Genomic DNA, 27,575 nt, shown 5'->3' on the forward strand with positions numbered 1-27,575 from the left:
CTGTTTTTGTTCATTTTCTAAGGTTGTTGAGTATTGCCTGTCCCAACTTAGCATCTGCTGCTGTTTGCTGGTCTAGGCAATAATGCGATGTGAAGGTATGTAGAGATGACCAAGTTGCCGCCTTACAAATGTCGATTGGCGGAACATATCGTAGATGGGCAACTGAAGTGGAAACTGCCCTCACTTGATGTGCATTCGGTGATGAAGATAGTTGTAGACCTTTCTTCTCATAGCAAAACTTTATACATTGAACAATCCAGCTAGAAATGGTTCTTTTGGATACCGGTAAGCTGGGAAAATTAGGGTTAAAGGTAAGGAATAGTTGAGATTGTCTAGTTTCAACTCGAGTTCTGCTCTTGTAGTAGGCTAATGCTCGTTTACAGTCTAACGTGTGTAATAACTTCTCTCTTTCAGTCTGATGTGGTTTTGGGAAAAATGTCAGCAGTTCAATAGATTGGTTGAGGTGAAAGGGAGAAACTACCTTCCAATGAATTTAACCAGCTTCTTGGAGAATTCAGATACGGATGTATTGGAAAGAAATACTTTGCTTGTTGCGTTTATTTCTGTGCAAGACCTTAACAGTGTGATGCGTAATTTCTTTAGAAAGTTTCCTTTAATGTTCTATGGTCAAGCAATAAGAATATATCTCGATTTAGCACAGACAACACAAATTAGGAGGAGAGAATTTCTGTCCTTAAGGCAGGATGTTGTTTTTCTAGGGTATACATTTACACTTCGTTACCCCTGCAAGTGTATTCTTAAAAAAGGGGATGACTGTTTTATATTCTTTTTTATTTATTTTATTTATTGAACTTTTGATAATATACAAAGAATTAACTTTTGCATTGAAATACAGAGCAGAAAAAGAAAATAGTAGACTTACTCCACAAAACTTTACAAAGTAACAATTTGAAATAAAATATTCTCTTGTTACATAGGAAACAATGAGGGGGCTTTTATGAATATATAAGGAGACAAAAGGAAATAAAATAATTAATCCATTCATTGACGTCCTGTATCATACCCCATTAATTACTAACTACTCCTTTCATGTTATACTAGGTTGTTTCCTCCCATCCAAAAAGGTCCTAAGTTGGTCAGGAAAAAAGAAAATATATTTATTTATTTATTTATTTTGAATTTTTATATACCGACATTCTTGTATCAGATACAAATCATACCGGTGTTTCTGGACAGTTTAACTATGCACTTGCACGGATAGCGCAGTAAAAAACTGGCTCCAAGTGCTTGGGTCTCAGATCTCATTAATAAAAAGGCCTTTCTACGCATCTGCGTAGCTTTAGCTAAATCTGGATAAACCTGGCCAGGGGCTCCACAAAACAATTCGGTTATATTTCTAAAGTAACTTTTCATTATCTTTGAGACACTAACTTCATCATAAAAAGAAACAAAAAGTACAGCTCTATCTACAATTTCAAGAGATGAATTTTCCAAGTAATCTGTTAGATTTTGCATATCCAACCTTTGAACATTTGGTATTTCGGAGACAGGGTTGTTTCTTTTTGGTAGAAAAAACAATTTTTTAATCGCTGGTATCTCATCTTGAGGAATCTTTAATGTCTCCATTATGTATTTCTTAAAGGTCAATATAGGGATTTCTCCCATAACAATTGGAAAGTTTAATAATCTTATATTATTGTGCCTCATAAAGTTCTCTATAGATTCCAATCTCCTTGACATATTTGTCCTTTCAGCTAATATATTGGCATTAATACTTTGGAGACTATTTAATTTGACATTAACTTTCTGTAGTGAATGTTCATAATCCTGAAATCTTTTTTGATTCTCCCGTTCTTGTATACCAGTTTTAGCAACGATCTCGTCCAATTTTTGGGCCTGATTGTCTAGTTGGCCAGACATCCTCACCATGAAATCCCAGATTGTATCTAGGGTGACAACTGCTGGCTTGATACATTGCTGTGAGAATGATAACCTTACCCCACTTTCAGCAGGCCGGCTACTTCCCCCAGGTGTCATAGGGGTAGTGTCTCCTACTACATTTACCTCACCTTGCAGTGAAGCGAATTCCTGGGTTATTGGTACATCCCCAGGCAAGACTATGTCTTCTGGGCCGCCTAGCCCGGCTTTACTAGTATTCCCCAATAAAGCCGCGGCTCCTCTGACTAAGTCCTGCGGCAAAGCTCTCAGCGGTGTCTTGGGAGTTTGAGGGCTCAATGAAATTTCCCCTGGGGAATAAAGCGCTCCTCTCGCCTGTTCTCCATTGGGGGTTGAGACACTCGTTGTGGGTAGAGAAGAGGCAAAATCAGATATTAATCGCTGACCTGTTGGAGGGTCCGAGTCAGGTGGAAATACTCGGACCTTCCCTTTCCTCTTGTGGGGCATTGTTAAGAAGATTAATTTTTAATTGTATCTTGGAAAAACAGTGCAAAGAGTTACCTCTCAGGGCGTCTTATTTCCCCCTCGTGGCTGAAGGTCCAGGTTCCAAGCTGCGAGCCTCCTCCGTCCTTCTCCGTACTAAGCCGGACAAAGCCGCTACTCCGCGGATTTTGTATCGCGTTGGGGCTCCTCCCTGCTGCGTCGTGGCGTCCTGGATGGGGGAGGTGTTCCGGCTCCAGCAAACCCCACACCTTCAGCCGTTTTATATTCTTTCAGACAGAACAGCTTCGTCAATTTGTGAATGCCCGTAGGCCTACCACTTCCTCCCCGGTCGATTAAGAAGTGGTAATTAAAATGTAATATCTCCAGTTTGTAACCTATGTTAGTGTCAGAATGCATATATAGATTCCTATAATTCTCTCATTTAGTTTTCCCTTGCCTCTTCATTCATCATTTATTTACTTAAGTGTAATATTTTAAGTTGTCAAAGGTAGATGACAAATATATTTTGTCCAATGATGTTTTTGTGTTGGGATGAAAGAGATTGGATATAGGACATTTTTTTTCTCAGGATTAATAATCGCTGTTCCAATTTATGTTATCCTTATATCCAGATGTAAGAAATTCTATCTATATATTTCGTTTTCTTTGTATAATTTTTTTTTGAAAATGATAAAGATTAGAAAAAGCTAAAAAAAAAAAAAAGAAGGATGGATGTGTTCAAAGTACTACCTTATCGTGGTAGAATTCCATGTATGGACTGTAATGCACTAAGGCCTGAATCTCGCTGACTCTTCATGCAGAAGTCACGGCTACCAGGAAAACTACCTTCCACGTAAGGTATTTGATGTGGGAGGTTTCCATAGGTTCGAATAGAGGTAACATAAGCTGTTCTAGTACGATATTTAAATCCTATGGAATTGGTGGTTTTGAAACTGGGGGCCGAAGGTGGGAGAGGCCTGTCATAAAGCGAATGAGTAGCAATGGATTAGCCATTATGGAGCACATGTAAGGCTGTGATTGTACTCAGATGAACCCGGACTGAAGCTGTCGCAAGACATGCTGCGTATAGAGAGTGTAGGTAGTCCAAAAGGTGTTCCGGCGGGCAGTGTCTGGGTTCGAAATGGTGGTCAGTACACCATGTAGTGTATCTCTTCCACTTGAAATGGTAATTACGACACATGGATGGTTTCCTAGCTGATAGTATGACCTCTTGTATTCTGTATGATAAGCCCATTTCTGCTAGTTCAATCTCCATGCTGTCAGGAGTAGCAACTTCTGCATCGGGTGTAGTAGAGAACCCTGTTCTTGCGACAGGAGATTGTTGCAGTCCTCTAATCGAAGTGGATCATCTATCGATAGTTTGAGTAGGTAGGCGTACCACGGTTGCCTGGGCCACGCCGGTGCCCTGCCTCGCCATCCAGAATAGGCTAAGGGCTCCCGTGCCGACCCATCGGGGTCACGGAGCCCCGGAGCACTCGAGCCCTCCCTGCCTGACCTCAACACGCGGCGACAGACCTCCCCCACCGACGTCATCATCTGGGGCTAAAGGGCTCTTTTAAAGCCCAGCCCTGCTTCTGGTGTCGCTCGCTGAAGGAGCGGGTCTAAGGAGCCTGCCCCTTAGTGCTCCCCTAACCCCAACCCCTTCCCCCAGCCCCGGGTCTCATCCTTTCCCGCACCCTACCTGCCTCTCCCTGTATCACCTTCCCCTCGTTCCATCATTTTTCTTGCCAAAATCTCTCCTGTGCGATTGCAAACTGTTATACTGCTCACCCCCTGTGATATTCTGTTACCTTGCCCTTCCACGTACTTCTCTTCCTTTGATGCAAATGTATTTTTCCCAGCCTGTCTTCTGCTTCATGTGAATACTCAGTATTGAGTAGCCCCATACTGAATTTTTCGTCTGTTTTTGAATTTTTGCATTGTTGAATATAGCCCGCTTTTGTATCTTGCATTGTCCATATTTACCACCTGCCAAATGCTAGCTGCTGAACCTTACATGGTACAATTTCCCCCGCTATTTCCGATCTCTCATCCTAGAAATTATTCTATACTGCATACAGCTCTCTTTGCATTGTTCCACATTGACCTCTATATTGATCACTAGCTGAACCCCATGCTGTTATATACTACCTCTTACTACATCTGCCTGTGAATCCCCACCCATCGTCCTTCGCACATTCTACTCCCATCTCTCACTTTCTTCCCTCACGCCTTGCTCCCCCTCTCCTTTCTACCCCTTCCTTTTCCTTCTTACCTCCTCCAATATGCCTCCCTTTTCCTACACCTCTCCCAACACTTTCCCCATCCCCCGCATCCACCACCCTTTGCTCAGATCACCACCCTTTCGCCTTGCAAACCCTCAAACCCAGCACAAATCCCTACTCCCCATCCTCATCTCCCCTATAACACAATTACTCGGCCTCACCACTCTATCCCTCATCCTCTTCAATGCTCACTCCTTATCTTAAAAAAAAAACTCACCTCCTTGATGACCTTATTCAAGACCATAAACCAGAAATCTGTGCAGTCACCGAAACGTGGCTCAAGGATACGGACACAGTCCTACTGAACCAACTCCCGTCTTATTCCCATGACATTTTTTCCATACCTAGACCTAAAAAAAAAAAGGGAGGTGGTCTTCTCCTTATTGCTAAAAAAAAGCCTTAAACTCACGCCTATAAAAATCAGCCCCCCTCCCAAACTCGAAGTCAGCTTATTTAAATCCCCTGACCTACAAATCTGCCTCATATACTCCCCACCCCTGGTCTCCTGGAACATAATCCCTCACCACTCATAGAACTCTTTGCCAATAACATCAACAATGAAAAACCAGCCAACCTACTGGGTAACTTCAATCTCCACGTTGACTCTATTCCCCCCCTCACAGTCATGTGAAACCTTCCTGACTGCCCTTCATGCCCTAGGCTTCACACAAATCATCTCAGCCCCTACACACAAGGCAGGGCATACCCTTGACCTCATTTTTACCAACTCCGGCATCCAGGTCACTTCTCCCCCCCACCTGCACCCCTGTCCCATGGTCTGATCATACAATCATCGAGACCCATCTTACAGTTAGCGCTACTAACACCTGCAATCAGACCCAAAACAACAAATCCATGTCATACCATAAAACCTGCACAACTGAGGAGCTTTCACAGCTCTTTCTGAATCCTTAAACAAATGATTGCTCCACCCCTGATACTGCACTCAAATCTTGGGTCAACCTCACCCAGAATATAGCCAACAATTTATGCCCCCTCATCACACACAAGCAACGCACCTCCCCCTCCAATAACAAACCCTGGTACACCAAGGAACTGCTTCAAATGAAACACAACCTTAGACAAAAAGAAAGCATGGCGCAAAGACCCAAACCCTCAGCACTCCACTGCCTACAAAATCCTACTTACACACTTACCACCATGCCATTCAAAATACCAAATGCGACTACTACGCCTTTAAGATCCATCAATACACGTTCAACCCCAAAGTCCTCTTCTCCTACGTCGCAGCCCTCACCACTCCCCCCATCACAGATGCAGAAACTAGTTCGAAATGTGAAGAACTTGCTCAATTCTTCCACAACAAAATAACCAACCTTCTCCTCACTCTCCCCCATACAACCACCTCTCTACCCTGCCCCCCCAGCCCAAACATAACCCCCCGCCCTCCCCCCTAAAAAATTCATTTAATACCATAGAACTCACATCCTCTAAGGAAATCGAGACAATCCTTAAAAAATCCAAACCTGCATCCCACCCATCTGATACTATACCCATGAAATCCCTCCTCTCCATTCCTAACATCATTGCCCCTTCTCTAGCAGAGATTAACTGCTCCCTTTCCTCCGGCTCAGTTCCCGATCCCCTTAAACACGCAATAGTCAAACTCCTTCTCAAGAAGCCTTCCCTGGACCCTAAAAACCCAGCTAACTACCGTCCCATCTCCAATCTCCCACTCATTTCTAAAATCATGGAGAAGGTTGTTAACACCCAATTCACCGACTACCTAGATGACAACGACATTCTCCACCCCTCACAGTTTGGCTTTCGCAAGAACTTAAGTTCCGAAACTCTCTCTCTTTCACTTACCGATTTCCTCCTTACTGGCCTTGACCAAGGTCAAAATTTCCTCATCGCTTTCCTTGACATCTCTGCCATGATCTTAGCCATGATCTTATCTCACGCCTTGCCGATATCGGCATCGCTGGCACTGCCCTACTATGGTTCAAATCCTACCTTTCTAACAGACGTTTTTCTGTTAAACTAGGCACCTTTGAATCCTCTTACTTCACCCTCTCACAAGGTGTGCCCCAAGGTTCTTCCCTCTCTTCTACTCTATTTAACATTTACCTCCTACCCCTCTGCCATCATCTATCAGAATTCAGCCTCAAATTCTACATATATGCAGATGATGTCCAAATCATCATCCCTATCCAGGACTCACTATCTGCGACCTTAATTTTCTGGAAAAAATGCCTCTCCTCTGTCAACACTTTTCTGTCTTCCATTCAGCTTGCCCTCAATGCTGCTAAAACTGAACTCCTTTTCATTCATAACCAACAGTCTCTCAAGCTCTCTCCTTCCAATGACACTATGATTGCCACCCTCACTTCTCAACAATCTGTACGTAACCTTGGCGTCCTAGTTGACACACACTTGAACCTGAAAAACCATATTACCTCTGTCATAAAAGGAGGTTTTTACAAACTTATGGTTATAAAAAAAACTCAAGCCCCTACTCCACACACACGATCTTAAAACTGTCATTCAAGCCACCTTATCTTTTAAACTTTATTACTGCAATTCCCTTTACCTTGGCCTCCCTCTCTCCACCATCAGACCGCTACAGATACTAAAAAATGCAACAGCAAGGATAATTAGCAATGCTCGTAAATCAGACCACATAACCCCTATCCTCAAGGACCTACATTGGGCTCCCAATCTCATACCGTATACTTTTTAAAAACTTTACCATCTTACACAAAGCCATTCATAATCAAAATTCATCTTGGCTAAGGGAACCTTTTAAACTTACCCAGTCCTCCCGCCCTACTAGAATGAACCGTAAATGCACATTACAGATCCCCCACTTAAGAAAGCCCGACTTACAGCCACAAGGGATCGTGCCTTGTCGATTGCTGGCCCCACCCACTGGAATTCCCTACCTCTCCGCCTGGAGCCATGCCCCCTAAAATTCCGAAAAATGCTAAAAGCATGGCTTTTTCACCAGGCTTTCCCAGACTAATTTCCCACCGACTCCTGCCCCTCCCCTTACTACCGTTGTAACCCTCATTGTTTCAAAGAAACCTGTTGAATCGTGTAATTATGTACACTCGCTGCATTTTGTAAATTCTTTTTCCATCCTATTTTAATCACTCTTTATTGGTTTCATTCTGTTAACCTGCTCCTTCCTTGCTTCCATTATCTTATTTAATTGGTTGTCCTGTTTTCCCCTTCCCCTGTTATTTGTAATTTTCCATTAATTTTGTTATAATGTAAACCGATATGATGTGTATTTTAATGTCGGTATAGAAAAGCTGTTAAATAAATAAATAAATAATACTAAGATGAGGCTCGCCCTGTCCTGTATGCATTTCTGAATGATGCAAGTGAGAAAAGGAATCGGTGGGAAAACATACATTAGCTTGCCCATTCAAGGAATTAGAAAAGCATATTGTGCCATCCTGTAAGATCTGTATCGTAGTGAACAAAACCTGCTCACTTCTGTGCTGTGTTCTGTGGCGAATAGGTCCATGAATGGTGTGCCCCAGTGGCGAAAAATCTTGTCTGCGACCTGCTGGTACAATGACCATTTGAGAGGATGAAAAATTCAGCTTAATCTGTCTGCCCGAGTATTGACTATTCCTGGTAGGTACATCACCTGGAGGTGAATGGAGTGAAGAGCTGCCCATTCCAGAATTAGGATCACTTCCCTGCAAAGGATTCATGAACCTGACCCTCCTTGCTTGTTTATGTAGAACATGGCGACTTGATTGTCTGTGCCTTGCAATTATAGAAGGAATGTTTTGAGGGCATTCCTGATGGCTCTGAGTTCCAAGAGGTTTATCTGGCATGCACATTCTATTTTGGACCATTGACCCTGCATTTCGAAATGGTCGAGGTGAGCTCCCCAGCCCTTATGGGAAGCATCTGTTGTGAGAACCGCATTGTGAGGCAGCATTCGCAAAAGCGCTCCCTTGGTGAGCGTTCACCTTCTTAACCACCAGTCTATATCCCTGGTCATCTGGCTTGTTAAAGAAATGACTTGCGATAGTGGTTGACAGTGTTGCAACCATTGTCTCTTTAAACCCCATTGGAGTCTGCGAATGTGGAAATGAGTGTTCTGGACCATGTAAATGGCTGCTAACATATAAGAACATAAGAAATTTGCCATACTGGATCAGACCAAGGGTCCCAGGACCGTTAGAATTTGACGGGCTGTTGGCCGCGTTGTGGCCTTTAGCGTCCTTAATAGTTTCCTGAGGGTGGTCCTCCTGTGTTGCGGAAGGAAGGCCCTGCATTGATACGTTACCAGCTAAGCTCCGATAAAATGAAGATTTTGCATTGGGGTAAGGTTGGATTTCTTGAAATTTACCACCAGTCCCAATGTCTGCAGTCACTGTATTGTCTAGTGAACTTGTAACCGAAGAGTTTTCGGGTCAGATGCCACTATGAGCCAGTCGTCCAGGTATGGAAATACCTGGATCCCCTGGATCCCCACCACCACTGCCATGCATTTTGTGAAAACTCTGGGTGCAGCCACTAGTCTGAACAGGAGCACTCTATTGGTAGTGTTTGTCATTGAATTGAAAACACAGGTATCACCATGACTTCAGATGCATCGGAATGTGAGTGTAAGCATCTTTCAGGTCTAGTGAATACATCCAGTCATTGGGTTGCAGAAGAGGAAGGATGGATTTCAGTGAAAACATTTTGAATTTTTCCTTTACTAGATAAACCTTCCATCTTCTTGGGAATGAGGAAATATGGGGGAGGAAATATGGGGAATAAAAACCTGTGCCCCATAATGCATGGGGTATGCTCTGTATTGCACATTGCTTGAGTAATTGGGTGATTTCTTGTGCCAATTGTAAATGGTTTGTTTCCCTGTGTATAGGAAAGGGAGGAAAGGGGTGGGATGGATGAAAAATGAAGGCGATAACCCTGGTGCACTATATCCAGCACCCAGCGGTCCGAAGTTATTTGCGTCCATGCATGGAAAAAGGATGTTATTCTGCCCGCTATTATAATGTGTGGTGTTGGCCCTGTTATTTTCAAAAAGAGGACGGAGTCTTAGGCGTAGATGCAATTGCTTGACCCTATGTGCGTTGGGTTCCAGGTCTTCTGCATCTCTTCTGTTGTTGCGGAATCTGCGATCGTTGTGGCTGCTGATACGCGTGTCTGGGCCCAGACCCGCTTAACAGGCAGAGTGGCTGTCAGTAATTGACATAATTTTTCCGCAGGTACAAGGTTTGAACCCTGATGGCCTGGGAATTTTACCTTCTTTCATTATTTCTGTTTTTTAAAACAGTATTATCTCTGAAGAACAATCTTCTATGAGGAGATCTGGAACTCCGCGTGCGTTCCCATGCACGGAAAAAACAGACTGAGGAGAATTTGCTTTTCCTGCGCGGGAACTCACGAGCAGCCGCACAGAATTGAACTCTGTGTAATAGCTTTGACAAGCTCCGCCTTTCCGTGCCTGACATTCAGCCCTATTGACGGGAAAAAATATAGCTGCATTAAAAAAAAGTCTAACTTCTTTCTAAAATGAGAAGCATCCTGCATGTCCCCTTAAACCCAAAAAGTATATTCCATAAAGTATGTGCTGTAACTGCAAACATCCTCTTCCAAATTATTTGTAAACAATTCCTCCTAAAGGATTTGCAGCTGAGTGCAATGCCAACATTGGAACATGTTAATGTAAATATGTGCCTTCATCCTACTAATAAATTAACATGAACCCAGGAGAGCACAATTCATCAGTACAACTCATAACCTTTAGAATTATATGTTCAATCAGACAGGCCTGTAATTAGGCATGTAGCAGGATTCTGAATAGTCTGCAGCATACACAGCTTCTGCTTCAATAATCCTATATATAATAAATTGCAGTAATCCAGAATAGGCACTGAAGATAATTGAACCAAAGTTCGAAAAGTGGCAGTAAGAAGAAAATACGTAAAATGCCTTAAAAGTTACAGGCAGATGCAACATCGTGTGCTCAGATAAGTGCACTGCTTAACTGTGAGGGTTAAAAAAAAAATGTAGTCAGCGCCACAGTACTTTATATAACATTTGCATGGATAACGCACTGTAAATTTAGTACATATTATTAAAGTCTCAGATCTCAAACTTAAAAACTTCCTTCTCCTTTCCTGTGTGGTCTTAGTGATGTCAGGATATAACCACACTTTTTGGCCGTAATACAATTCTATTCTGTTTCTAAAGAACATTCTAAAATATATTATTTTTCTCTGTAATAAAGGCAAATGTCAACAATAGTACACCTCTCTTTGTGACTATCTTCCTGAGATTGTTCCAGCAAATCAGTCACATTTAATCAACTCTGTTCTTCCACTTTTTCTTGAACTCTCTCCAGCTGCTCCTCCATTTCAGACATTTTTTTTCTCTTGAATGCTGATCCTGTCTTCGTTATTCCGACTGCATTTATTTGTTTCAAAGGCAGATCTAGATAAACTTATTATGGCATTTTCTATCGAAGCCAAAGCATCCCAGATGGGTTCTATAGTTATTTTAGCTGGCTTAACCAAGAAGGATTTTAATTCTATTATCTGCTCACCTCAGTAACATTGTCCCGACTAAGTTCCAGCGCTGGATCAGCGGGGTTGATATTCTCCAGAAGTGAGGGTGAATAGCTTCCCACCGGGGAACCAGATATCTCCAAACTTGGCAAATCTTTACCATCCCGCTCACCTGCTTCTCCTCGACTGCTCTCCTTCCGGGCTTCCAGCTCAGCGGGGCTGTCTTGGAGGGCCGACAATGCAGCCTCTCCCGCTGGTCTCATCCGCTGGGGTGGGGACGGAGTCTGTGGTGCGCCGGGACAGGCGAGATTTCATCGGCCTGTATTGGAGACACTCACTCCACGTCTCCAATCTCTGTGGCCCTCGCTCCCGGCTCTGTTGGCGTCGATACGAAAAAAATCTCTAAAGTTGGCTGTTTGGAGTCCAAACTTTCAGCAACCGCCAGGCTTTCTCGAAGCCTGGCCTTATGTTTGGTGTGAGGCATGCAAGTATCTAAGAAAATCCCAAAATTTAGGAAATAATACGGAGCAGTAACAGTGAGATCTTTTCGGACCTCTTAGTCTGCTGCCATCTTGGATACTTCCCCAGGTAAAGAGCTCTTTTACAGTCTAGCGAGTGTAGGAGTCTGTCTTGCCCATTGTTATGAGGCTTTGGCTTGAAGATTGGTAGAGTGATGGTTTGATTAATATGAAAAGCAGAGACCACCTTGGGAAGAAAGGCGGGATGAGATTGAAGGGTAACTTTGTTGTGGTAAAACTCCAAGTAAGGGGGATAGTGAACCAAGGCTTGCAATTCACTTACTCTCCTTGCTGATGTGACGGGCACCAGGAATACAGTCTTCCAGGTTAGGTATTTTATGTGGCATGAATCTAAAGGTTCAAAGGGAGACATCATTAGCTGTTCTAGAATGACGTTTAGATCCCACGGTACAGGTGGCTTTGTCACCAGCGGTCGCAGATGTGTCATGCCTTGCATGAATCTGGAAACCAAGGGATGATTAGAAATGGGAAGGCCATTATGAGAATGATGAAAAGCTGCAATAGCACTGATATGTACTCGAACTGACATGGCAGCTAGACTAGCTTGGTAGAGAATATGGAGAAAGTCTAGTAGTTGTATGGCTGTAGATGAGAAAGGATCCAGGTTCCGTGGTTTGCACCATTCCGTGTAACTATGCCATTTTCCTGCATAGTTATGTCTGGTTGAAGGCTTCTTGGATGCGATAAGTATATCTTCCAGTTGCGAAGGAAGGCCCAGGTGGTTCAATATTTGCCTTTTAATCTCCACGCCATCAGATGGAGGGAGCAATGTATTTGATGGTGGAGGGAGCCTCCGTCTTGAGTTAGTAACGTTTGGTGGTTTCCCAGTGGAATTGGTGGGCGTAATTGCCAGGTTCTTGTGGCCTGGTTTGTCCTCTGTTGGAAACAGGTTGCTGGGCTTGATGGACCCTTGGTCTGACCTAGCATGGCAAGTTCTTATGTTCTTATACGCATACCATGGTTGTTTCAGCCATGCTGGAGCTATGAGAATCATGTCCACTACGTCTTGAATACATTTCTGAATTGTCCTTGATATTAGCGATATGGGGGGTAGGTGTACAGTAAGCCCTCCGTCCATGGAATGAGGAAGGCATCTGGAGAGTATCGAAGTTTGCTGGGGTAAATGAAGCAAAAGACTTGTGTCTATCAATTGTTTTCTGTGGCAAAGAGATCGATTGCTGAGAAGCCCCACTGTTGGAATATGTTGAGGACTACATCCCGATTTAAAGTCCATTTGTGTGGGTAAAAAATTCTGCTGAGGCAATCTGCCATGACGTTGTCCAGATCTGGCAGATAAATGGCTTGAAGTGATACTTTCTTTACGTTCACCCAAAGCAGTATCTGAAGAGCTTCCCGACAGAGTGTCCATGAACCGGACCCTCCATCTTTGTTTATGTATAACATCCCGACTTGGTTGTCTGTGTACACCAGGAGGCGTTTTCCTTGAACTTGAGAAGAGAATGTCTGTAGCACTCTCCAGATTGCATGGAGTTCCAGGAGGTTGATCTGGTACGTGGACTCCTGGGAAGACCATAGACCTTGAGTTTTGAGGTTGGCAAGATGGGCTCCCCAACCCTTTCTAGAGGCATCTGTCGTGTCAGCTGATGTGGAGGCACCTGAAAGGGAGCCCCTGAGGACAGGTTGGTGGAAGAGAGCCACCATTGAATGTCTGTGAGCATTGGTGTGGTAACATAGAAATGATGGCAGAAGAAGACCAAATGGCCCATCCAGTCTGTCCATCAAGCTTTCACACATTTTTTCTTATACTTATCTGTTACTCTTGGCCCTTATTAGTAACTTTTTGGTTTTAGTTACCTTCCACCCCCTCCATTGATGTAGAGAGCTATGCTGGAGCTGCATCTATTTATTTATTTATTTGCAGTTTTTATATACCGACATTTGTTTAGTAACTTCACATCGGTTTACATAGAACATAAACTTGCAACCGAGCTACAAAACAAGAAGTAAGCAGTGAAGTATCAAGCTTAATTGGTTAGGGGTAGTAACCGCTGCAATAAAGCAAGCTACTCCCATGCTTGTTTACCCAGCCTGTGCAATTCAGTCCTTGGTTGTTTTCTGAACATAAATCCTCTTTTCTTCATCCCCCCCTGCCGTTGAAGCAGAGAGCTACGCTGGATAGGCATTGAAAGTGAAGTATCAGTCTTATTTGGTTTGGGGTAGTAACCACCGCAACAAGCAAGCTACTCCCCCGCTTTTTTGTGAAAGCAAACCCTTTTTTCCACATTTCCTCTTGTCGTTGAAGCATAGAGCAATGTTGGAGTCGCATTAACCGTGTGTACGTTTATTGAATAAGGGTATTAATCACCAGGTAGTAGCTGTCATTCCCGCAAGCCACCCACATGCCTCTTCTCTTCATTCATATCCTCTAGACCAGAGCTTTCCAAACTTTTCATGTTGGTGACACACTTTTTAGACAAACAATTTCGTGACACAGTAATTCAGTCTACTAGCAAACCAGAGGTTAAAGGTTAAATGAACGAAATGTATTTCGACAATTTATGTATGTTTCCTTAAATATATACATAATAAAATGTTTCAAGACACAACCTATCTTGTGAAAACCTTTCATTTATATTAAAAATATATAATATTCCAAGGTTAATGTTATTGTTATAATTTGAGTAACAATAATAAAACACAGTTATTGTGTTATTCAATTTACCTCTTTAATGAGATATATGAGCTTGATGGGATGAACACAGCTTTTGAATATTTGGTGTTAATAAAAAAGTCCAAAGGGTCTTCTGCGTAATTTTAATCAGCTGGCCAGTTTCACACTATAAAATTATTTGATAATGACATAGAATTAGTTGAATGAGGCTATGAGAGTGAAGTCTGGAATTTATAGGAAGGGACAGAATGTCAATATAAATCCTGCACCGCCAGTTCTGTAACTCTGTGCATCCACTGAAATTCCCCCAAACAATGGAGCTTGGATGTTTCCCTTACAGATCATCATACAAAAAGGATATTTTCAAATTCTGGTGTCACCTCACAGTAACAGCAGCACAAACACCTTCCACTGCCAAGCACATTGTGAACTAACACAAAACCTCGCAAAAAAGACACTCAAAATCTATACTGCAATCCCATTGTAACATAACAGTAATAACACCAAGGACTCAAACAATAACCCTACCTGTGAAAAAGTGTAAATATTACACTGGGTCCTACAATACCAATACACCACCAACTGAGGAAACAAAACATTCCTGATTGCTATAGATCCCTATGCTAGCAGAATCTCTCATTATGGTCACACACACAGAGCAGAGACAGACCCTCACCAAATACAGAATACAAAATAAAGGAGCACAAAAACTGAAATGGAAACCCCAAGAAGCCAGACTCTGTGTATTAATAATGGAAGAACAGAACCACCATTCCTCATAAAAAAAATAAAATCAAGAAATATAAAGCATCAGTTATAATAGTAAAATCATACTAATAAAAGAATATTTTAAAACTACTAATAAATAGAATTTCTATTAATTAAAATCATTTACATTTTTTACAATTTCCCAAACACCAATACAATGTTTCAAATCAGCACATATATCAAATAACACCCAATAATTAAAACTAATAAGGATTTTAAAAAGCCCATGCTGTCCATACGTGGGAGCTCTTGATTTCCAGTCACCCTGACATTGTCAAGGATTAGGAGGTTATCCTCTCTCTCTCACACATACTCACATGTCCATTCTCTCTCACACATACACTGTCACATACATACACATTCATGCTCTTATACTCACCATAACCTCTCGCTCTCACAGACACTGACACACTCTCAGGTTCTAAGACACTCTCTCCCCCTCCACACACCCCCCCCCCCCCCCACACAAACTCTTACTCCCCTGGATTTTCTCACACACACTCATGCTCTCACTGACTCTGGCTCCCTCACATACACACACCCCCAGGCAAGTTCCCAATCATTCTCACACAAACACACACCCCCAGGCAAGCTTCCAGTCATTCTCACACACTGAAACTGACTCCCAGGCAGGCTCCCATTCATTTTCACACCACTCCCTCACCATCCCCCAGGCATGTATACATTCATTCTCACACACACAGACCCCCAGGCAGGCACCAATTTATTCTCACTCACACACACACACACACACACCAGGAAGATACCCATACATTCTCATACAGACACACCCTCAGGCAGGCACCCATGCATTCACACACATACACCCCCAGGCAGACTCCCATTAATACACATGCACACACTAAAGGCAGACCCCTCTCTTTCTTTTGCCAGCAACCTCGGAGCCTCTCTCATTCCTCTGCTGCCAATGTCACTGATGCCGCATGGCTATTGGGGAGGCGCTGATTGCTGCTATTGGCACTGAAGCCCATTCTGCTGTGCAGGCCCCGTGGGTCTCCACTTCCTCCATGTTGATCTCGTACATTGTGAGATCCGCATAGAGAAAATGCTACTCTTGCACATTACCAAAGATTACATGTGCCAATCAGTAAAAAGTAATTTATTTTTTTTACATTTGCTGTCTGATCTTAGTTTTCTAATCGGTTGGTCACAGGCTTTTTTGTTCCACCTCCCCTTTCTTATTTTTTTGCCAATTCCTTTTATATTGTCTTTTTTTCTATTTCTTTTCTCTCCATCTATCTTCTTCCCTCAAACACAGTCAGGTTCTCATTCTCGCATGCTTTCTATCTCTCACACACACACAGGCTCTCTCTCATACAATCATTCATACACACAGGCTCTCACTGTCACATGCTGTCTCTCTCACACACACACAGGCTCTCACATACAGTTCTTGCAAACATTCAGGTCCTCACTCTCACACACAATCTCTCAACTCATATCATACATGCACAGATACACAATCTCTCAACTCATCTCATACACACACTCTACGGGCCTTCAGCCTCTCTCTTAACTCTGGACCTCCTCTTCACGGGTCACTGCAGGATGGGCTCAAGCGGCCCTGATCTTCTCGGGCCGATCCGCAGCGGCGGCAGCCCTGATCTTCTCGGGCCAATCTGCGGTGGGAACCTTGCTATCGAGCCTCCTCCTCTTCTCAGCCCGCTGCAACAACGTTGCTCCTCTTCTGCACGCGGCTGATGCTCCTCCTCCTTCCTGCCTGTGCGGCTCCGGCAACATTTTTCTTCCGGGGCCGCGTGGGCAGGAAGGAGGTAGAGCACCTGCACGTTTCGACGTGACCTTTTCTTCGGGCCGTGGTGACGTGAGCTCCACCACGGCCCTGCCGATCTTCCTGCTGTGTGTCTCCGGCACACAGCACAGCGAAACTTCACTACTCAGCCGCCAGTGGGATGAGGTCCACCGGCGGCCGCATTGGCTCCCACTTGCCGGTGTGTCACGTGCACCGGGCTTGCGCGATACACCGGCACACTGCAGGCGACACACTAAAGTGTTGCAACACACACTTTGGAAAGCTCTGCTCTAGACTTTATAGATCCACAGTGTTTATCCCGCGCCCCTTTGAAATCTTTCACAGTTTTGGTCTTCACCACTTCTTCCAGAAGGGCATTCCAGGCATCCACTACCCTCTCTGTGAAGAAATACTTCCTGACATTGGTTCTGAGTCTTCCTCCCTGGAGTTTTAAATCATGACCCCTGGTTGTGCTGATTTTTTTTCCAATGGAAAAGGTTTATCGTTGACTTTGGATCATTAAAACTTTTCAAGTGTCTGAAAGTCTGTATCATATCACCCCTGCTCCTCCTTTCCTCCAAGGTGTACATATTTAGATTCTTCAATCTCTCCTCATAAGACATTCGATGAAGACCATCCACCTTTTCGGTCACCCTTCTCTGGACCGCCTCCATCCTGTCTCTGTCCCTTTGGAGATACAGTCTCCAGAACTGAGCACAGTACTCCAGGTGAGGCCTCACCAAGGACCTGTACAAGGGGATAATCACTTCCCTTTTCTTACGTGATATTCCTCTCTCTATGCAACCCAGCATTCTTCTGGCTTTAGCTATCGCCTTGTCATATTGTTTCGCCGACTTCAGATCATTAGACACTATCACCCCAAGGTCTGCTCCGTGCACATCAGCCCTTCAACCCCATTGAATACAGTTCTTTCGGATTTCCACACCCCATATGCATGACTCTGCACTTCTTGGCATTGAATCTCAGCTGCCATATCTTCGACCACTCTTCCAGCTTCCTTAAATCCAGTCTCATTCTCTCCACTCCTTCCGGTGTGTCCACTCTGTTGCAGATCTTAGTGTAATCCGCAAAAAGACAACCCTTAACTTCTATCCCTTCCGCAATGTCGCTCACAAAGATATTGAACAGGACCGGTCCCAACACCGATCCTTGCGGCACTCCTGGAGGAGAGAGGTTGCAGGAACTGTGACCATTGAGTTTTGAGGCCCCATTGTAAGCGGCGCATGTGTAGTCTTGTGTGGGGAACCACATGGATAGCCGCCGCCATATGACCCAGCAGCTGAAGGCATGCTGATGCCTGAGATTGACTGCATAATCTTTGCACTAGGCATGAGAAAGTTTGCATTCCGTCTTGTGGAAGGTAGGCGCTCTCCTCCAATGTATTGAAGAGAGCTCCTATGAACTGCAGTGTTTGGGTAGGTCGTGATTTTTCATAATTTATTAGGAATCCTAGTGTTTGAAGACAGTTGATTGTGCATACCGTATGTGCTTGTAGAGTAGTCTGATCTGAGGCCACTAATAGCCAGTCGTCCAGATAAGGAAAAAATTTGGATCGATAGTTGTCAGAGATGAGCCACCACCACCGCTAAACATTTCACGAATACTCTCGAGGCTGAAGATAGGCCAAATGTAGAACCTTGTATTGATAGTTCCTGCTCTGAACTTGAAAACAAAGGTAGCACCACGAAGAGGGGTGCATGTGTATATGGCAGTATGCATCCTTCAGGTCTATAGAACATAGCCATCCGTTGGGTTGTAGGAGGGGTAGGATGCTCTTGAGAGAGATCATCTTGAACTTTTCTCTTTGAATGTGTTAAGGTTTCGTAAATCTAGGATGGGGCGAAGGCCTCTGGACTTTTTTGGGATGAGAAAGTAATGGGAATAGAATCCTTGATTCTGTTTTTGTAGTGGGATACTCTGAATAGATCTTTGAATTTGTAGGTTCGTAACTTCTTCTTGGAGGGATGGTAAGTGGGTCGATGTACGTTGAAGAGGAGGTACATGAGGAAGGGATGGAAGATTCATGAAGTTCAGGTGATAACCTTCCCTGATGATGTCAAGCACCCAACGATCTGAGGTGATCGCCTCACAATTGTCGTAAAAATGTTGGAGGTGACCTCCTATGAATGGTGGTGGGGGTGGTTCGAGGTAGCTCAAAAAGCCGGTGGTTGCTTCTGTGGAGCTGTGGTTCCCTGTTTCTGTGGTTGCTGTTGGCATGGGCGTCCACGTGATTGGTGAGGTTGAGAAGAAGGTCTTGGTTGACCATGGTGTTGCGAACGGTATGTACTGAAAGGTTTGAAAGATCCTCTTGGGTAGGTTCTTCTCCTATAAGGGTAAAATTTTCGAGAGGCTGGATGAGGCTCAGAATGGGACATGAGAGATAGTACTGCCGTATTTTGCTCTTTTAATTTATGGTTTTTATTTCTGTGAGAAGCAAATAAAAGTTTACAACACATATTGAAACAAAACAGCCACCTATAGCATGAGCTAAAGTGGATAATACAGCATAATACAATGAAAAGCAACAATATTTGTTTATTTATTCCCTCCCCCCGCATGCCATTCATAGTCCATGTAGTCCTGGTCGTCAACCCGCCACTCCAGCCCCCAATAACATTGGGGCAATGCTCAGAATAGTTAAATGTGGTAAGTTATCCAATTATAATATCATGAAAGTTAGAGATCTCCAAGAGATGTATGGCTCCCAGACTTGGTTAAATTTAGAAAGACGTTGATATTTCAGCGCTGTAAGGCGATAGAGAATGCAAGCACCATCCAGACGTTTTAGGAGCTCGTCCGAGGTGGGTGGTTGAGGTCTCTTCCAGTGGTAAGTGATCTCCATTTTTGTCGCCGTGCAGCTTGTTGAACTAGAGTTTGAGCAGGTGCTGCAAGGGAATCACATGGAGAAAATAGTAACGCCTGCTCCAGCGTGAGGGTGCAGGGAGTCCGAAGAAGTTCGGACAAGAACTTGGACACATATGACCAAAGAGGTTTGATAAAGACACAGTCCCACCACATATGGAGAAACGTCCCGTCTTGGTGGCAATTCCGCCAGCAATGTGGATCCGTTCTGGGTAACAACGGGCTTGGCTATAATGGTAATGCCAGCGGTATTAGAATCTGAGTTAAGCTTTCCCCCTTCCCTTAAATAATTAAAGTGACTCTGTAAATGTGATATCGTCTGCAAACAATGACAGTTTGGGCTCACAAGTGTGTAGGGGAAAACCTTGCACCTGCGGGTTATTTCTGATAGAGATGGCCAGGGGTTCGAGAAAAATGGCAAATAGTAGAGGCGACAGAGGACACCCTTGCCTCGTACCCCGTTGCACTGGGAAGGGAGTGGTGTACCTGCCATTGATTTTTAGACTGGCTATTGGCCTATGGTAAAGTGCCTGGATCCAGTTATGAAAAAAGGGTCCAAACTCCATTTCCTGTAATGTTTGAAATAAGAAGGGCCAGTGGACCATGTCGAAGGCTTTCTCCGTGTCTATAGCCAGGAGAAGATGGTCAACCTGATGCTGTGAGGCCCCCCAGATAATGTTTATTATTTTGCGTACATTGTCGCTGACCATGCAACCAGGAATGAATCCAGCCTGGTCGGGGTGGATAACATGCATGATAAAGCAATTTATCCTGTTGGCTAGGATTTTAGCTAGGATTTTGAGATCTAGGTTAATTAGCGAAATTGGTCGATAGGATGCGCATAAAGCTGGGTCCCTGCCAGGCTTGCCTATAATGGTAATGCCAGCGGTATTAGAATCTGAGTTAAGCTTTCCCCCTTCCCTTAAATAATTAAAGTGACTCTGTAAATGTGGAGCCAGGGTATGCCCAAATGATTTGTAGAATTTGGCTGTTAGACCATCGGGTCCCGGAGCTTTTCCCACCTTGAGAGTTTTTATAACTTCAAGGATCTCTGGTGTCGTGATTTCCGCATTTAATCTGTCCCGCATTTCCTGATTAAGTCGGGGTAGGGTGAGTGCTTGAAGATAGTGGAGTATGTCCGCAGACTGGATATGGGATTCAGCTGAATTTAAGTTTTGATAGAATTTGAGAAATTGCTGTGTTATGGCTGAATTAGTGGTTTCAATCTGCCCCTTTTCGTTTTTTATTTTAAGGATGTGGTTTTGGAAGGACTGTTTTTTTAATTGATGAGCTAGCACCCTGCCAGCTTTGTTGCCGCCCTCAAAATGCTGTTGCCTAGTGATATTGAGTGCATGTGTAATATGGTCCAGTTCAAGGCTATGCAATTCCTCTCTGGATTTAGTGAGCATCGTCAGAATGTGATTAGAGCGTAATTTACTATGCTGGGCTGTGAGATCAGCTATTCTAGCTCTTAGCTGAGAGCAAGCTGCCTCCCTCTTCTTCTTAACGTGGGATGAATGAGAGATAAAGTGTCCCCTTATGTATGTTTTAAAGCAATCCCAGACTGTGACTGGAGAGGGGACAGACCCAGCATTAATGATAAAGAAGTCACGGATAACCTGTGTTGCGGTCTGTGTAAACAGGGGGTCCTGAAGAAGAGAGTCATTGAGCCGTCAGAATTTGCAGCCGTGCTCCCCAACAGGTATGCTAAGTTGTAGGGAGACCGGAGCATGGTCGGACCAGGTTACTATTCCGACCTCGGGGCTGCGAATCCGATGGAATAAGTTTTTGTCTATCATCAGGTAATCAATGCGGGAATAGGAATCGTGTGGCTTAGAATAAAATGAGTAAGACCGGGAGTGTGGGTAAGTGGTTCTCCAAGAGTCCACCAGGTTATGTTCTGATAGGAGACCTTTAAGAGCCCTGGTGTGTACCATTGCTGTACGGGTAAGGCCCTTAGAGGTATCTAGGGACGGGGATAAGGTTACATTGAAATCTCCTCCCACAATAAGGTAACCCGAGGCATGTTGAGTAAGGATATGTTGAAGGTGTCTAAAGAACACAGCCTGTTCTCTGTTCGGGGCGTATACTGTAAGTAATGTGAATTCAAGGTCAAACATCGTAACCCCTAGCAGTAAGTATCGACCCTGTGGGTCTGAGATGATTTTCTTACACTTGAACACCATATGTGATGCAAAAAAGATGCCCACTCCTGCATACTTAGCATGTTTATTTGTGGCAGAAAAAAAACTGATATTGAAATTTATGGGACTTCATCAAAGCTTCATACCTACGGGTTAGGTGCGTTTCCTGCACAAAGACAATATCCGGCTTGGAGGATGCAGTCTCCCTATAAAAGAGGGATCGCTTTTGAGGAGAGTTGAGACCCTTAACATTTAAGGAGAGTACTTTAATCATAGCCATTCAGATATCAAGAAGTTGCTCAGAGAACATGCAAGAGGTACCTATGCCCCCATTTGAGCAAGGAATATCAGCTATGGTAATGATGAGTATCTGTAAGGTCTCAGGAAACCAATAAATCATCTGAGGAGATATATCATCAGTGTCATAGGAGAACATAGAAAAAACAACCTGCCATTAGCAAAAAATATGCAGCATCGACAACAAAAAATATACAGCATCGACAACCACAACAGCAAAAGAACAAATTAGCATGACCCCTATGGGGACCCAAGCATTCCTGCGGTCCCCTAAAATAGTGTCTGCCATAACCTCCTAGCAGACTGTCTCCCGTCCCAAGTTGGGGAAGTGAGTGAGGTCACTGAGTCGAGAGATGGAACCCCCCCATCCCCAGCTTTACAAACACATAGTAAAGGTAAACTATTCAACCGCGTTCCACATGTTTTAAAACAATTATATACATGGTAAATCATTAATATTTATTTTATTTTATTTATTTATTTGGAGTTTTTTATATACCGATAGCCGTTTGCACATTGTATCGGTTTACATACAACTAATAACTTGTGGGCATCGCCCTTACAGAGAACAATAGACAAAATATGAATGTGCTGAATATGACCCCCTGGCAATGAAGGTTTTAAGACTCCTACAACTCGAATATGAAGTTCAGGTCGGGCCCTGGGTTGAGGGGGGGGCCCCCTGTTTGTCGTCGGAGCCGGCTATTCCGCTTTCCCACCCGTTGCCATGCCGGGAGGGGCGGATGAGCAGAGTAAGATCCGGCGCTTTTTTGAGAAGACTGTGGCGCTACGTAGCCCATATTAGAAAGGCTTGGCAGGGCTTCCTCCGGAGTTAAGCATTTATGCGTAATGCCCTCATGGGGGAAGGAAAGGCCAAACGGGTGAATCCAGCGATATCTTACAGATTTATTGCATAGAAACGTGGTCACTTCTCTGAAAGTCTGTCTGCTTTGTAGTGTTGCCTGGGATAGGTCTGGAAAAATAGCGATTTTATGGTTATCCCAAGTCTATTCATTTCTCTCCCGTGCCACAGCCGCGATCTGCTCCTTGACTTTGAAAGAGGTGAAGCAAACAATGTCACGCGGGCGATTGGGTTGGGGGTGGCGCAGAGCCCTGTGTGCTCAGTCAAATTGAATGTCAGGGGGGTCAAATGCCGCCTGTGGACTTGCCTCCTGGAGCATGTAGAGGCAAAAATCACGAACCAGCACATGACAATCTTCAGGCCCTGTCGTCTCAGAGAAGCCCCTGAAGCAAAGATTGCTCCGTCTTGCTCTATTTTCCAAGTCTGCAATTTTAGCAGTAAGTTGAGCATTCTCAGCGTGGATCGTATCGTAGGCAGTTTTATTTGCTAGTATTTGTTCAGCCTGACCCTCGACTCGCATCCAAACCCATTATGCTATAAGGGGATTAGCATGTCCAAACCCCCGCAAAGCTAACAGCATTAACCACATGCACTCAAGAAACAGGTAGTGAGCTGAGAGAGGAAGTAGGATTGCCTCATCCCAGATGCATGACTCTGCACTTCTTGGCATTGAATCCCAGCTGCCAAATCCTCAACCAGGTTTCAAGCTTTCTTAAATCACTTTTCAGTTTCTTTACTCCTTCTGGCATATCCACTCTGTTGCACATCTTAGTATCATCTGCAAATACCTTCTATCACTTCTGCAATGTCGCTCACAAAGATATTGAATAGAAAAAGTCCCAAAACCAATCCCTGTGGCATTCTACTTAACACCTTTCTTTCTTCAAATTAGGTTCCACTTACAATTACATGCTGTCTCCTGTCAGTCAACCAGTTTGCAATCCAAGCTGCTATATTGGCACCCACTACAAAGCTCCTCATTTTGTTCACGAGTCTTCTATGTGAGACCGTATCAAAAACTTTACTAAAATCCAAGTAAATCACAACAAGTGCTCCTCCCTAATCCAATTCTCTACCCAATCAAAATAATAATTTTTGTCTAACAGGACCATCCTCTGATGAATCCATGCTGCCTCAGGTCGAGCAACCCACCAGATTGTAGATTGTTCACTATCCTTTCCTTCAGCAGAGACTCCAATAATTTTCCCACCACTGAGGTGAGGCTAACCGGCCCGTAGTTTCCAGCCTCCTCTCTGCTCCCACTCTTGTGAAGTGGGACCACCACCGCTCTCCTCCAATCTTGTGGCACCACTCCCATTACCAGAAATCTATTGAACAGAACTTTCAGCGGTCCTGCCAGCACATCTCTGAGCTCCCTCAGTATCCTGAAATGTACCTCATCCGGCCCCATGGCCTTGTCTACTTTGTTTTCCTAGCTCTTTCCATCCATTCTCTTCTGAAAAAGAAGTTTTGTCTACTCCAACCCCATCCACAGTCTTGTCAACCTCCAACAGTCCTTCTCCAGGGTCTTCTTTAGTGAACACTGAACTGAAATATTTAATATTTCAGCAATTTCTTTGTCTCTCTCCACACATTGATCTGTGCCACCTTTCAATTTCAGTATACCACTTCAGACTTCCTTTCTCTGATGTATCCTAAGGGTCCCCACCGCCTGCCAACGGTGGGGACCCTTAGGATCCTTCCTAGGGGTTGCGTCAACCCCACCTCAGCCCAAGGGTCCACCTCCGGTGCAACACAGGGTTGCTGCTCTTAGGCCAAGTACTTGCAGGTAGGACCATAAGGCTGGAGGCAGCACATTCATCAACAGATGAAGCTGTGCCAGCAACTTCTGAATTTGTGCTTCCAGCAGGAAAACCTTGCCCTGCTTCATGTCGAACTGAACACCGAGGAATTCCAACGACTAAGCGGGTTGAAGACTGCTCTTGGATAGCTTCACCATCCAGGTGAGCTCCTGCAACAGAGAATGCATCTTGCGAGTCACCAGGGGCTCTCTTCCAGCGACTCCAGAGGTCACAGCGAGCAATCAAGGGTTTGAACTGCACAGCCCCAGCTTCTAGAAGCCCCGCATCTTTTGCAGTAGAAAAGGACCGGAAGCGCACACTGTTCAAATCTTTGAGTGAATATCAATTTAATGGTGGTTAAAGAGGATTAGTAAGCATAGCTTTGGGAAATCTTTGGACTTAAAAAAGTTTGGAGAAAGGTGAAATAGTGGAATATATTCTTTAGAGTTTGTATGTGTCTGAGATAATTTTTGCCATTGTTAGTTTATTGCTCTTTATTGTTTCATTTAAGTTTGCCTCTTCCTTACTTCCTCTTCTATTTTTCGGTTGTCCTGTTTCCCATTCCCCTGTTCATTGTATTTTCCATCTTTTTGTTACATTGTAAACCGATATGATGTGTATTTTAATGTCGGTATAGAAAAGCTGTTAAATACATAAATAAATAAATAAATAATAAGCAAGCCAGAGGTAGTTAATTCTAGTGTCTGTCTTTCCTACCTACTCAACCCTTGATTTTTAGGTAGGAGACACTTTCACATTAAAAATCCATCAGGCTCTTATCTAAATCATACTATTGCACCATCCCTGTCACCTAGATAGGATTAGAGAGAGAACTGGGGAGGAGCCAGCTGTTGCGGTACATGTGGGCACCAATGACATAGGAAAATGTGGGAGTGAGTTTCTGGAAGCCAAATTTAGGATTTTAGGTAGAAAACTGAAATCCAGAACCTCCAGGGTGGCATTATCTGAAATGCTTCCTGTTCCAAGTGCAGGTCCCCAGAGGCAGGCAGAGCTCCGGCGTCTCAATGCATGGATGAGACGAAGGTGCAGAGAAGAGGGATTCAGTTTTGTAAGGAACTGGGGAGACTTTTCCAAAAGGATAGGCTCCACCTTAACCAGAATTGAACTAGGCTGCTGGCACTAACTTTTAAAAAGGAGATAAAGCTGCTTTTAAACTAGAACAAGGGGGAAAGCAGCATATGGTTTGGAGGAATGCATCCTTGAAGGATACTAATGAAGTAGTTAGGGGATCCCAACAGAGAGGTTCCAATAAAAGCAAACGTAGTCCATGTGCCTATATGTAAAAAGTCACCTGAGCAGCTTGCAGAAGAAACAGCTGAGGGATATGATAGATCTTAAAAATCTTGAAAGGACTTGAACGGGTAAATATGAATTGGTTATTTACTCTTTCAGATAATACAAGGACTAAGGGGCACTCCATGAAGTTAGCAAACAGCTAACTTCAAATCAAAGAAAATTCTTTTTCACTCAACACATAGGTATTCTCTGGAATTCATTGCCAGAGGATGTGTTTAGGACATTTAGTGTAACTGGGTTTAAAAAAGGTTTGGATAAGTTCCTAGAGCAGAAGTGCATAAACTGCTATTAATCAATAAGGATTAGTAGTTGGGGTCTATTCATTTCATATTTGGGTATTTGGCAGGTACTGGTGACTTGAATGGCCACTGTTAGACACAGGATACTGGGCTTGATGGATACTTTTTTAAAAAAATTTTTATGGATACTTGTTCTAATCCAGCATGGAACATCTTATGTTCTTATAAATGTCAATAGCAGAATAATCATGGAAAATATATTGGGAAAGGTACAACAGATTTCTCAGGTGCTAAACATGTAAATAATTTAGTACCTGTTATGATTTATTTTTATATTGTACCCTCATTTTTATTTATTTCCCTCCCCACCCACCCACTAAAGCGCATCTCCTATCGGTTGATCTTACCCCCTCTCTAGTACATATTAGTGTCTTGACGCCTGAGAAGATAATGAACCCCGGCAGCTATTCTTCTTTCTTTCGGCCCCTACTCAGCTGATTTATCCTTACAACTAATCTGCACCGTGCCCCTCCTTCTTCAGATGCTGTCTTATCTCTTTTCTTTATCAGATTTGATCTTGTTCTCTGGACAGTCCCTCATCTATCTCTCGACTCGATTGATTTGTTCACTTTTCTTACCATCGGTCTATTTGCCCTTTTCCCCTTCCTCCCCCTCAAATTTTACCCTGTCTTGCCTGGTTTTCCAGCTTCTTGAAATCTCCACTTTGGTCCAAGCCTAAACGATGGGAAACGCGGTCAAACAAGCTCTTAGTTTCCGAGTCCATAATCAAAAGACTCCCAATCGAGAGCAAAACAAGCGGACACTGGAGAGGAAGAAACCGCCGGCAACCCTACACCATATTCAAGTTCTGGCGCGGCACGGCCAGCGTAAACGTCACTTCCTGTTTAGACGTTCTACGTCTTTAGCATGGCCACCGTGTTTTGTTGTACTGCTATCAAATATCGATAATCATATTTAATAAATATCTTTCTTATTATTACTAATGACCAATTTTTGGTATTTTAATGTGATTTTATATCAGCAAGAAACAATCTGTCAGTAAACACTGAGGTCTGCAAGTATTAATATTATATTTGTTTCCCTTTATTTTTTAGCTATTTATATGTAGGGATCTTAGTTTTCTTTTTCTATGTTATTTTTCCTGAAAATGTATCAGTGCTTGTTATAAC

The 27,575-nt window shown here is 43.6% G+C and overlaps 1 protein-coding gene across 2 annotated transcripts in view; it reads right to left on the reverse strand.

Moving 5' to 3' along the window:
• GCNA (germ cell nuclear acidic peptidase) overlaps window positions 1-27,302 on the reverse strand; it is a 174,668-nt gene extending 147,366 nt beyond the window's left edge. Inside the window, exon 1 of one of the 2 annotated variants that reach the window (XM_029607210.1) lies at window positions 27,080-27,302. In XM_029607210.1, the coding sequence (XP_029463070.1) occupies window positions 27,080-27,169 (90 nt within the window). In that variant the 5' untranslated portion in view covers window positions 27,170-27,302. Of the gene's footprint in view, window positions 1-27,069 lie in introns of both variants that reach the window. The other variant, XM_029607211.1, reaches the window with a different exon arrangement.
• Between the last annotated feature and the right edge of the window lie 273 nt (window positions 27,303-27,575).

The sequence above is a fragment of the Rhinatrema bivittatum genome, chromosome 6 (assembly GCF_901001135.1).
Source record: "Rhinatrema bivittatum chromosome 6, aRhiBiv1.1, whole genome shotgun sequence".
Lineage (NCBI taxonomy): Eukaryota > Metazoa > Chordata > Amphibia > Gymnophiona > Rhinatrematidae > Rhinatrema > Rhinatrema bivittatum.